Genomic DNA, 13,251 nt, shown 5'->3' on the forward strand with positions numbered 1-13,251 from the left:
ATGTGGGGCTGACTCTCCAACTCCAGTCCCACAGAGCATTGAGCATCTACTGTCCACACCAGGATAAAACAAGACAAAACAACAGAAAACTCAAACAAACAAACAAATGAACAGAAAACTAAAAACTTGTGTTTCTGGAAACTGATTAACAATAAGAAATGCCAGCCTCTCCCCAGGGCTGTCCTTGTTGACACAACCGTGGGGCTGCCCTGAAAGGAACGACTTGCCAAGGTCCCTCAGCAACTCCATGACAGAGCTGATGCCAAGGCCAGGAAACTGTCTGTTCCCCTAGACCCTAAGGAGAAACACATCTCTCCCAACCCAGGGAAATTTCCAGGTCTCATCCCTTTCAGTGTGATGCTAACCCATGAAGAGGCAAACCTGTGGGAAGGCCCTCACTCCCCCTGTGAACCTTTGAAATGCATCTTGCTCCACCTGGAGACCTTACCTCAGCTCTCCTGCATCCCCGCAGGCCATTCCTCCTTTCCCCTCCCTCCTCTGTCTACCCAGTTCTCCCTAGCCAAGTGTAATGGACTAAGGAGGTGACACAGAGACCAGGGACTATCTTATGGACACTTAGCATTGATGACAATTGTCCACTGAACAGCTGCAGTGGCCTTCTCTTCTCTAAAGCATGCATTCTGACCTGCATTTCCAGAGGTAAGCTGGGGTGCAGAGGAGTGCACTGGTTTACCACGAGACAAACTCCACGTTCCTGGCTATGTCAGGCCACAGTTTTGTACCTGGGGCACATGGCCAGGTGAGGCCACAGCTTTGTCTCTGGAGCACATGGTTAGGTCAGGCTCAGGGACATTTATGGCAGAGAAATGGCCCAACACATGCTGAAATGCTGATGGAGGACCCAGTGGGCACAGCTGGGCATGGCTGCTCTGTAGAGAGCCCCAGGTGAAGGCAAGGACCAGAGCAGGTGTTCCTGAGAACACTGGCCACAGTCTGTACCCCAGGCCGACATTAATGTCCTCTCCCACCCAGGGCTTGGAGCTGGGACAAGAAGGGAAATGCAAACAGACTCCCCAGGGGAGGGCAAGCCAACTCCTTGTAGGCGAGCTGGGCCTCTGCGTGTTTACAAACTGTAAGACTGAAGATGCCTGGGAACTTGTATCTGCCTTCAACAAAGTCTGCAGCAGCTGGCTTTACCACGCCAAACTACCTATAAATGGTTCTGGGGCCTCCTCCAGGTAGTAGCTGGGCTCTCTCCATCACACAAAAGCCCCAGAGACTGGCACAGCCCACAGCTGCTCAGTAGGTGGGCCTATCCCTGGAGGCCACAGAAACCCATAGAAGAAAGGAACTCACAGACATCTTTTCATTTTGCCAAGGGCACCCAGCCTGGGGACAACCCAGTTCTGTTTGACTCCCCTCGAGTCTGCTGTACTCAGGTCTATTGGCAAGCACTGGGGGTACTTACAGGGTTCCCATCAAGGCCGGGAGGGCCTCTTTCCCCAAAGTCTCCAGGAAAGCCCTGTGGTAAGGAAAGAGAAGAAACGTGGAGGTTAGCATTCAAGGTTGCAGTTTGGCTCTGGGCCATGCTCCCAAGGGATGCAAGGACAATGTCGGAGCTGGCTCACTCCTCAGAGCTGGGGTTCTGAAGTCCTCCCCGCTACCCACAAATACCAGCACACATGGAACCAAGGGGCAGGCTGCAGTGAATCTGAGCAAATGGACAGGCACCACCCCCTAGGTCTGGAACTTGGGCCCAGTGGAGGGAAATGGCACAGACTGAGGCAGGAAGCTAGGCTCAGACCTAGACCATTGCCAGCTGGCTGAGGTTTGTAGTGCACCTTTCTCAACCATAGGCCTCAGTTTCCCCACCGGTCAAAGGAAGGGACTCTGTGGCTGTGCTTTGTCCCTCAAAAGCCATACTGTGGAATTACCATTCTTATGCTACAAACTAAGGCTGTGACCGGGCAAATGACAAGGTCACATAAGGTCACACTGCTAAGGACGATCAGCACTATGGTCGCAGAGAGGCTGGGCCACCAGCCCTGGGCAGGTCTGGCCCTTCAGCCTCTCTGTGACCAGACTAAGAAGCCCTGCACCCCTCAGGGAGCAAGGCAGCTGGAAAAACATCAGCTGTAGGAGGCGACAGGCAGTGGTGGGGGTGGTGGGTTCGTTCCTACTTCAAAGGAAAGGGAGGGACATAGGGAGAGCCTCCAGTTCCAACCATGGCTTCCCCAAGATGAATGCAAGCAAATTTCACGTTTGCCTGACAGAAAGAGTGGATGCAAATGCGGCCAGACTGTGGAGACGCGCGCAGAGGAGCCTCACACTGTGACTTGCTACTACTTCTGGAATATCCAGCTAGAGAACAGGAAACCAAAGCAACACATCCAGGAACAGTCCCATAGTCTGTACCAGAGCAGAGATCCTGACTGTCTGAGCATGGAGGCCTGCATGCCCAGGCCCTCTTCATGCACAGTGCAGCACAGGGCGGAAGCGCAGCATCAGACCCTAGAGCATGCAGACACTTGATCTTCTGGGACAGGCTGCTGTTTCCACATGCAAGGCTGCACGCCTGTCTGACTGCTGATGCAAAGGTGATTGATCCTATTTAACTGATGGGGAAAGTCGAGAGCCTGGCCTGCTCCTGTCCAGTTCCACCCCTGTGAGCTGCACACGGCCTGTGAGTGACAGAGTGCGTCCATGCACAGTCCTCCTTGTGAAGTGCATCTGACCCATACAAGCTTTCTTTTCCCATGCTCCTGAAGTCTTGCCTAACTGACACTAACCTTTCTCCAATCCAGACCCACTGTCATAATGTAGAGTGGTGTCACCTCATGGGACCCTTTCTGAAGCCACCGACTTTCCCTCGGTGGTGGTTGCTGGGATAGGGGCAGGGAGGGGCAGGGTAGAAAGGCGGTCCCTCATGGAATGAGAACAATGTGCAGCGCAGCCCTGGCTGGCTCCATACTGTTTCAATGGCAAGGCCTGCGGACTGCCTGGTCTACTCTCTAGGTTAAGGGTCTAGAGGTGACCGGGGGCACCCTGGCTTCTCTAGCAGCTGTGTGATGTGCTGACTAAGGGGCTGATCCCCAAAGACAGGCCTGACCCTAGACAAGGTGGGAGATGAGGAAGAAGACCATTCACCTAAGCATGAGGTCCACTAGCCTGGGCATTTATTGGTCCATCTTGTATGCAAGGCCTGAGATGTCTAGGTAGCAGCATCCGATGGGCTCTACATACTGGGCAGCTCTGAGCTGACCCGACACTCCACTCAAACCCAGTAAGTAACCAGGCCAACAGCCCCAAGCCATCCTAGATCTACCACCCAGAGGGCTCTAAGAGCCTGAGTTATGCCTGCTTTACTCTTCAGAGAATGCTAAGACCAGTGAGAGACTCAAGATATTGCCTTCTGAAGGTTGAGTCCAAAACCCCATGAGGCCCTTGCTGCAGCTCAGTAGCCGGCTAAGCCATTCGATGAACCACAGGAGGACAAAGCCGTGGCAGTAACAACCAACCTCAGTAGGGTCACAAAAGGGGCTCTATGCTGACCAGAGAGGTTAAGAAACCTGTCCAGAGTCACATAGTTATGGTGGGGATTTGATTCCAGGCAGCCCAGTCTCAGAGCTGTTGGTCTTTACGCTGTGACACCAAGGATAAACAGAGGAACTAGAAGCTCAGCATCTCAAAGGCCATGACAGCTCTGTACTAATGCTCACTATGTCTGGCTCTGCAAGACCATACACCATGGCCTTGCTCTCCTTCTCCAGTTAGCTCTCCTCCTTCACCTAGCTCTCCTCCTCCTTCACCTAGCTCTCCTCCTTCACCTAGCTCTCCTCCTTCACCTAGCTCTCCTCCTCCTTCACCTAGCTCTCCTCCTTCACCTAGCTCTCCTCCTCCTTCACCTAGCTCTCCTCCTCCTTCACCTAGCTCTCCTCCTTCACCTAGCTCTCCTCCTTCACCTAGCTCTCCTCCTCCTTCACCTAGCTCTCCTCCTTCACCTAGCTCTCATCCTTCACCTAGCTCTCCTCCTTCACCTAGCTCTCCTCCTTCACCTAGCTCTCCTCCTTCACCTAGCTCTCCTCCTCCTTCACCTAGCTCTCCTCCTTCACCTAGCTCTCCTCCTTCAGCTCCAGCTTTGCCTCTAATGGATGGGTAACCGCTGGAAGTCCAGAGATTTCTTTAAGGAGACTGTTAGGAAATACTGAAGCTTTTAAAGGTGCGAGAACAACTACAGGTGGTCGAGATGGAGCAAGCCTAGGTGAGCAGCAGTTTGCTGCACTGGTCGGGGACAGATTCAAAGCTCCTGCCACTCCACTCCCTAGCATGTAGCCATGCTATGTAGCCTAGCATGTAGACCCAGCGGCTACTCAGGGTCTCTGGCCTGCTGGCCACCCAGTGCCTACTGGCTATGCCTAATGTATGTTTGACAATATGACTGCAGTCAGCCCATGACAGCATGCACTTCTTTCCTCTGGTGCCCCAATCCCTGACAGCAACAGCCTGGCCCATGGCCTAAGGGATGAACTTGGCTCAATGCCGGGCCTGCTGCTTGACTCCTCTGCTCCCCCAGCTTGGGTCCCTCTGGGACTGAAAGTCTCTACTGTGAGCAGGACCAGGTCCAGCAAAAGAAAAAAGACTGAGGCAAGGCTCTGCCCTCTCTGTATGGCAACAGTTCAGAGGGCCTGAGATGTGGACAGCAATGTGCCAAGGGCCCAGACCTCTAAAGGCATTTATTTCAGCCATGCTCCTGACTCCAGAACCTGGTCCTCTGCCCCAGGGGTGGACACAGGGCCAGGACAGCATTCAACAGATGACCTGCCGAGCTTCGCTATGTCTCAGAGCCTGCAAACCAGACACCCCTTTGCATCCTAGGCAAGAGGAGCTAAGAAAGCATCATTAACTGCTCCATCCAGTCCCCGGCAAGCTGCAATGCACTTTTACACCACTAGTCGGGGTTGGTACCCACCATGGGATATCCAGCAACCTCCAGGAGCCACCGACTTTTAAAGGGTATAATAGTTAAATTCTTGAATGTCTGGAAGTACCTGCACAGGTCTAGCTTGCATCCTTCCTACTGTACTTGAAATGTGCTGTTGGGAAAGCTCCCCTGAGGCTCCCAACCCCCTAACTTCACTATGAAGATCATCTTCTACCCTGATCCGTAAAGCCAGCTAGGAAATCCACTGGAGCAATGCCATCAAAGGGAAAGAGATGGGGACAGGCAGGCAACAGTCTCACGGAGATCCTTGGGACAGCTCTGGCTCACATTTAGCCAGACCTCCAGTTTGTCTGTTTGGGCCTCAGTTTCCCCATGTGGGAATATACACTCCCTGCTTCCCTATTCGATGTCTGGAAAAAGCCCAGGGCAGGAAGCCCTGTCCTGAACCAGAGAGTTGTGTGTCCTTGGACAAGCGCTCAGCATCTCTGGATCACACAGTAAGAGACTGAGCCAATCTGGGCCGTCCAGAGAGAGAGCTAGACAAGAGGACTCACTGCAGCCTAGAATCAGCGAGAGAATCTGGCTGGGAGAGGGCTCGCATCTGCTGTACATACGACTGAACCAGCAGGGCCAGATGCTTTGCCAGCTGCCAGCTGCCAACAGTTTATATCTGGACCTTCTTCCAGAATTACACACTCCCTTTCTAGCACGAGGGGTGAGGCAGGGGTGAGAGCCACGGATTCCTCAGGAGAAAGGACTGGGTGGAGAGAGGCGGGACCATACGCAAAGCACCCTGTGCTGTCCAGCGTCCTAGGCTCAGATCCTGACTTTGCTGCCTATTTACTGCGCGACCCTAAACAAGTAACTTGCATTCTCTGGTCAATGGCAAGCCTGGCCAGATAACCAGGGTCCTGAGGCTGGACAGCAACCTACAGCGTGTCAGCAGAGAGCTAAGCCATCCATGGGGTCAAGGTGGGAGAATGTCTCAGTGAGTCACGAGCCTCCCAGCACGTGTCACTGTTTCTCACAGCTTCACTTCCCCCTTCTGGAACCAATGACTCCCTGGCAGAGGAAACCTGCTTTTATAATATTGGTACCGTGCAGCGTCCCCAGCTCAACTGTTCAGTGACTTCGAAGCCTTGGGATGATAGTTGGCTTCTCTAGGCCTTGCCATTGTCTTTATGCCCCACCAATGGCCGAACAGCGACAGAGCCGGCGGATTTGGGGGCAGGGCCAACACTGAGTCCTCCTGGGCCCACTCCTCTCATGGCCTACCACACTCTATAGTCGTGTGACCTTGTACACACACGTACAAAGATTGATGGAGTGGGGGACCCGACACTGTGGAGATGGCATGATGTCTGGGTGAGTACGTAAGCCGTCTAGTCCCTGCTGGCCACTGACAGAAGCCCCAGATACCCACAAGCACACAGGGATAGAGGAACCACCCAGAGCAGAAGGAACCCCAGGCAGCATCTCAGGCCAGCAGCTATACCTGGGTACCCCGCCCCACACCACAGCCGAGAAACAGAGCGGAAAGGCAGACAGCGCCAGGTCTCAGGGACCACCCGTGCAGTACGGTCAGTGGGAGGTGGGGCTACCCATAGAGTCTGCGTAATAGACACGGAAAATCTTTACCGGCCTACCCATCTCGCCCCTCTTGCCAGGAACACCAGGGAGGCCCTGTGGAGGAAAGAGGAGAAAGATCGTCATCAGGTTCCAGGGGGACCACCCCCACCATACCCAGGCAGAAAACCCAAGGAGATTGGAATGTTCGTACAGAGCAGTAGTGCCGCCTACATGGGGGTTCATGGACTCATGAGCCCCTTTTGGGGAGTTCCTAAAGAAAGCTGCCAGCACTCCCAGCTTCAGCAGGTGCTCACTAAGTGCACCTTCTTCTGCTTTCCTACAATGCGCTATATTTAGCTTAATGACAGGGTTACAACTGAGCTTCCAAGTAGAGGCTCAGAGGGGAAGGAGCTTGTATTAAAGTCGCCAGCCCCAAAGGCCCGTGGGCAGCTCTTTCCTGACTTGGACACTTAGTCTGGACGACAGGGCATCTTGGGAAATCATAAACCTACGCACCCTGAAGGCAGTCTATATTCACCCCCAGGGCCCAGGACAGAGCCAGGCATCCATGGTGTCCCCCGTCCCTGCTGCCACCAAAGCTGCCATGGCCCTGTCTGGGATGCCTGGTCTGGCGTCTGACACCTGGCTTCTGTCCCCACCCTTCCTCCACACAAGCCTCGCATTATTTTACAAAGCAGCCAAGTGTCTGTGCCAGCGATGAGTGGCCACGTGTGAAAGGGAGGGAGAAACTTCTTGGGGCTCTGTGGGTGGCCTCTGTCACAGCTACTCAGCCCTGTCAGTGCGGCAGGAAAGCCCCTACAAACAGTGGTAAGTTATAAGCATGGCTATGGCCAATAAACTTCAGTACGAAACAGCCAACTGGCCTTCCCTGCAGAACACATATTTAGAACACAGTGTCTGTTCTGGTTAGAGACTCCTCTATGGAGTCCCCTCTCTAGTCTCTGTCCCCCCAAGTACCTAGAACACATGCTCCGGGGCCCCTCCACTTTGTGACTGCCCTCCCCTGGCCAGGTGCCCCCCTCAAGGGCTGCACTTCTGCAGCAGCAGGACGGAAGGGGGTTATGAGGCACAGACAAAAGGACTTACCCGCTCTCCATCCGACCCCGGCAGGCCGAAGAGCCCCGGGAGACCAATGTAACCCTAGAAAAGAGCAGGTGGGGATCAGAGAGGCTGAGAGTGGGGTGCAGTTACCCCAGCCTCCCTGCTGCCAACCCACAGCCCGATCCTCTGTGATGACTGCTCCAGGAGTCCTCGATGACATAGACCTTGAGGCAAGTGTATATGCCCGTGGACTGCATGGTGCTGCGTTCACGATGTAGTCCAAAGGCACATACGCTCACACCAGGGAGGCAGCATCGGATGACCTGTGGAAGGAAGCTCGTGTCCAGGTTAGATCTGCGGGGCTGGGAGATCTGCTTGCCTTGGGGTGTTCCCTATAGTGCTTCCTGAAAGGTTCTAAGGTCCTGGACCTGGGGACGTGCATTCATCCTGGTTGCCAAGTACTGCCAGTCAGCATGGCCATCCCAGAGAGCTGACACTGTGCTAGGCACGTGGGTGCTTCTGAGTTAACCCTGGCAAGGGCCCCACGGACTAGAGGGGCTACCAATTTGTATTCAAATAACTTGTGTTCAGCTCAAATGTCAGCCAGGCATGTCACCATTTTCCCTGGGCCAGATAGAACGTACCTGATTTCCAGCCTCTGAGCCCTCGAACAGGCATATCCTACCTACATCACGGTGGCAGGACCATGACGGGCATCGCCCACCCTGAGTGCTCTCCTGTCTAGTGCCTAACATGCAGGCTCATTGCCCCAGCACCACCCAGTACCCTGTAAACGGTGCATCTCTCTCCGCCTCCTTGTCATCAGGTAACATAAGGGCCAGGATCTAGCACAGGGCTTGCACCACTCTGCAGTCTAGACGCCGTGCAGCAGTTTATGCAACTACAGCAAAAGCAAATGCTTGCTGAGCACAACTCCCTACCAGGTCCGACCCAATGCTCTGCACACTAAGCACCCAGACGTGTCTTCTCTGACATTGCGAGAAAGTAGTCATCATTAGAGCTCACACTTGAGAACCTCACAACCAAGAAGGGGGGATCACACACACGCATGCACACACACGCACACACACACACACAAACTCCTTACAGAATATGTTAAGTTTATTATTTCATGTTGGGTTGGGCTGAATCCATAGCTATCCTCAGACAAATGCAGCCCACGGGCTACAGACTGGACACATGATGTGGGTATGGCATCCTTGCCACACCTCTGGCAGGAGGCTTTAGTTAGAATTCTATACAGGTGAGAACATTTAGGCCTAGAGGGTAAGGGGACCTGCCTATGGTCACACAGTTGTAGTGTAGTGGATCTGGTCTCTGAGTTCAAGCCCTGTGGTTCCTAAGCCCACACCCCTAACCAGTGTGTCACGGACACACACCGCTGAGGGAGACTGGTAGCAGCTCTCCTTGCCCATGTACCCACCCGTGTCCCCTCAGTGACCATCAGCAGTTGTCCTGACTCTTCTGTGGAGAGCGCATGACTTGTGTTCACAGTAAGTGAACATGAAAAGGCTGGTGACCATCTGAGGTCAGTGGCTGAGGGAATCCCTGAGTCAGTCATGCAGACCCTAGTGCTGGTCTGGGCAGTGAGTAGAACTCAAGACCTGGCACCTTTCTCCGAGAGTCTAGACATTCCCTTGGAGGCCACTACTCATGGGAACCACAGGAGAAAGACCCAGAAGCCCAGACAAGAAGAGCTGCCCTTCTCTGCATGCCATGTAACACCTGAGGGACCTTGCCTTCTATGCTGTGCCCACCTCTACCACCACTAGACTGCAGCAGAGATTAAGGCCAACAATGTGTCCATATTGGCCTTCTAACCTGCCACGGTCTAAATAGCATTGGTTTAGGAGAGGACTGGTCACAGGGGACTTGCCATGACAGACGGTCATACGATCCACTTGCTGAGCCCCACTTCAGGACGCCTAGGTCCTGCCTCACCAGTGTCTTGGTATATATCATGAACAGAGCTACCTACGCCTACTGTGACCTATGTCCTTTGTGTTTCCCCATTCAACACACCCAGAACCTTCTCTTCCTACTGATAACTTCTGGGAGATCCATATGGAGCTCCTCCTCCCTTTGCAGTTTAGGCAGATGGAGTTCAGGGGTTGCCATGCCCTGACCCCAGCTCCCCTAGTAGCCCTGACCTCCCATGAGCCCATTAGAGGGGCAAGTGATGCCCATTCACAGCCTACCAGTATAGGACTAGCCAAAACCCACTTACCCGGCTGCCTTTGGGGCCAGGATCTCCTACAGGTCCAGGGAACCCCTGAAACAGAAATACAGGGGGGCAAGGCCATATGGAGGCGCCATCCCTGCTGCCAATGTCCCATAGTCAGTCGCGTTTGGGGCCTCAGGTGTTCTTTGGAACATTCATGGGATGGGTTGGACCAGGGATGGCTCAGAAGGAGACTGGACAGTAGGCGTCTCTGGAAGGCACTAAGTCACAGTTCTCTGGCAGAACCTCCTAGCCTGCAGCATGGCTGCCGGGTCCAGCGCCTAGCTAGCCCTTTCCTTATGGCCCAGCCCGCAGCCTCCCTCTGCTTGGGGCACTATGGTCACCGCTATGGCCACAACTTCCAGAGAATATACTGCACCTGCCTGCCAGGGTAACCTTTGGCCCCTGGACTGCCCTCAGGTCCTGGCTGGCCCTGCAAATGAACAAGAGGAATGTTAGGAGATGTGAGGCCCTGCGCAGCTCTGTCAGGGTCCAGGTGTGGGGGAGGGTACGGGTGAGGAGAGAGGCAAGAATGTGAGGCCAAGGGGAAAGAACACAAGCAGGGCCTGCTGAGGCCCCAAGCCCACCCCTCTAGAAACTGGTCAGACCAGCTCCAGGTTCAAAATAAGAAAGCACAGAAGAGGCCTGGCTGGCTGTCCCCTGGCAGGACTGCTGTTTGAGTTGGGCCAGGAGACCAGAATTCCTGCAAACCCCAAGGCGAATGGAAGGGATAATATCGCCTAACATCGCCTGGGACAGGCCAGCTATTCATGGCTCTAACCAGAGTCCAGGGGCTTCTGCCAGCCCTGGGCTGGGCTGAGCACTACAGACACAGGCTCTTCCAGGACAGTGTGGCTGACTAAGTAAGGGCAGGGGGGCGGAGTCGCACAGGCTTGTTCTGGGACTCCAGAGAATCTCAGTACAAGGAGCAGGCTGGTACCAAACCAAGCAGTGCAGGGCAGTGCACATGGGCCTCACCTGTTCTCCAGGGTGCCCTGCTGCTCCAGGATGGCCCTTGTGTCCCTGTGGAATGAAGAATTGGCATCAGGCAATAGGCTTTGTGGTAGTGATAGGAAGCACACTCCCCACATAGACACAGGGTATGTGATGTTCAGAGACTCCTCTGGCCTCATCTTTTGTTAGAGTAGAGGATGGGGTTAGGGTGAAGACTATGACCCAGTGGTCCACATCCCAACCATGCCTTTGAAGTCCAGAGAGTTGGAAGTCATTAGAAACAGATGCAAAGGGCCTGTCATATAAGGAACAGGTCGAACTGGCACACGCACAGTGACTGGTGCCATCAGGATCCACTCCAGCTCATGTACCGTGACCATGTTACCAGAGACACTGCCTGCTTCCTCGCTGGAAGGCCACCTAGATGCTCAGCAGCAGCCTTGACTCTTCGTCCTCAACACTGAGACCACACTAAGCCCGGGCAGGCCCCTCACACCAGAGCTCTGCTAAGAGAGACTGTCCCTGACTTACTATGCAACTTTGGGTGGGGGTTGCCCTTCTGTGGACCTCAAGATGGAAGATCTGGAACTCTGAGACCCTTGCATTCTGCTACCTTAGAACTCCAAGTTCTAGGACCCCTGAGAGCCTGTGAAAAGGAACAGCAGCAGCCACCTGCCACTCAACACAGGCTCGCAACACCTGGACATGAGGAGATGCTCACAGACTCACTCCCACGTCATTTCTCTCTGTTCTTTTCCCATTCTCCCCTTCTTCTTTCCTTCCTTCCTTGGTTCCTTTCTTTCCTTTTTTTTTTATTTAAGAGAGGGTCTCATGAAGCTAAGTGGCCTCCAACTTGTCATGTAGCCAAGGATGACATCGAATTTCTGATTCCCCTCGCCAAGTGCTGGGCTTACAGGCCTGCACCGCCCCAGCTGATGTACAAACCCAGGGCTCTAGCATGCTGGGCAAGCACTAGTCTGCAGTCCCAGCCCCTGAATGCACACGTTCTCCTCACACAAGTGTGCGTCATCATCGTGAATCCTGAAGATGCACAGGAAGTGGCGGTCTTCATCATAAATAGCAGAATCTATCTTAGGTGGGGGGCTTGGGAGGTCCCCCAGCATTCCTTCTGAGTCATCACATGCCAAGAGGATCCGCATCTCCCTCTACATCAAGGCCCACCATGGGGAAGATTCCTCCATGGGGCAGGAGTAGGCAAATCCCAGACCACAGGGAGCAGCTGGACAGAAGGATCCAAGTACTTCTTACAGTCTGATCTGGATTCCAGAGCTGCTCACCTTTGGGCTGGCTATGTGGCCAGAACCAATGACCCCACCTCTCTGAACCTTGATTTCCTCAGAAATTATACAATGGGGAGGTAAAAGCCAGTGCCTGGGTGGCATGAGCTGTGTGGGAAGCACCAAACATGGTGCCTGGCACTTAATTCAACAGCTTCAGAAACACCACCTACTGTTTTGTTTCTTATTCATTCATTCTCTCATTCAGCAGATACTGATGAGTGTGCATGGGCCTGCAGGGTTTTCCACATGGGAAGAGAGTCAGGCAACATCCTTTGCCCTGGGAGTTTACATTCCTAGAAAGGAACTAAAAACAAAGTAAGTAAAGAGATAACTGTGGGTGGCCCGACGCAGAGGTGGGTGTAAGAGCAGTGGGTGTCCGTTTCGCAAGATGAATATGTTCCGGGGAAGAGCTGTTCAGCGACACCAGTGTGCTCAATCCACTGCCCATGTACTAACATCTGGATGAAATGGCAAATTTGATGATATGTGTTTTTACCATAATGAAAAGGAGCCATAAGCAAGTAAAGTTAGGGGACGGAGGATGGCATGACTGGGGAGAAGTGGTGACTGCAGGGACCATCGAGGGATGGGTGATGGGAGGAGAGGTAGACAGGGGAAGTGCCTAGAAAAGGCATCCGGCATCTGGAGCAGAGTGCAAAGGTGCTCAAGGAAGAGGTGCTTTAAGTGGGCTTGGAGAAGCACACGAGGGCCCATGGGACCAGAAAACAAACAGGGGGAGAGGGCAGAGAAGCAACTGGAGGTCAGAGTAGGTGAGGGGGCTGTCACAGGAAGCCTTGGGGACACAGGGACATGGCATGGCACGATATGAGGAGGAAGAAGCTGAGCCCTCTTTTTCCCACAGAAGCACCAAGGTGATCCACGTGCTCTGGGTTGTGTGACTGAGCAGAACGATCACCTCTCTGAACACACTCTGCTTGCCAGAGGATTTCCACAAACAAGTCGCAGACACACAGGGCTGGGGGCAACAACGTGGGCAGGATGCAGCAGGAGCCCCAAGTCTCCAATACGCTACTGAAAAACAATTCAAAGCAATTGCTCTCCCCAAAAGACAAGGGATGTGTTCAGTTAAATCCAAGATGAGGTATAAGCAAACTTGTGTGCAGGAAAGAGCTGGACGGAATGAATGACAGAATCCACCAGGACTAACCTGTGCTTGCTCACTGCCAGCGCCTTGGGCACAGCTGCTCACTAACACCTCG

The 13,251-nt window shown here is 53.7% G+C and overlaps 1 protein-coding gene across 7 annotated transcripts in view; it reads right to left on the reverse strand.

Annotated features, from left to right (window-relative positions):
* The window catches only part of Col27a1 (collagen type XXVII alpha 1 chain), a 118,120-nt gene that overhangs the window by 68,477 nt on the left and 36,392 nt on the right, over positions 1-13,251 (reverse strand). For 6 of the 7 annotated variants that reach the window (XR_009057966.1, XR_009057967.1, XM_057783558.1 and 3 more), the window contains exons 8-13: positions 10,755-10,799; positions 10,156-10,209; positions 9,783-9,827; positions 7,580-7,633; positions 6,542-6,586; positions 1,430-1,483 (exon numbers count right to left, since the gene is read on the reverse strand). Coding sequence is in view for 5 of the 7 variants with exons in the window: in XM_057783558.1 (XP_057639541.1) it covers positions 1,430-1,483; positions 6,542-6,586; positions 7,580-7,633; positions 9,783-9,827; positions 10,156-10,209; positions 10,755-10,799 (297 nt within the window). In the remaining 2 variants the exon portion in view is untranslated. The remainder of the gene's footprint in view (positions 1-1,429; positions 1,484-6,541; positions 6,587-7,579; positions 7,634-9,782; positions 9,828-10,155; positions 10,210-10,754; positions 10,800-13,251) is intronic. The other variant, XM_057783559.1, reaches the window with a different exon arrangement.

This window comes from Chionomys nivalis, chromosome 11 (genome assembly GCF_950005125.1).
Source record: "Chionomys nivalis chromosome 11, mChiNiv1.1, whole genome shotgun sequence".
In the NCBI taxonomy this organism is placed as follows: Eukaryota; Metazoa; Chordata; class Mammalia; order Rodentia; family Cricetidae; genus Chionomys; species Chionomys nivalis.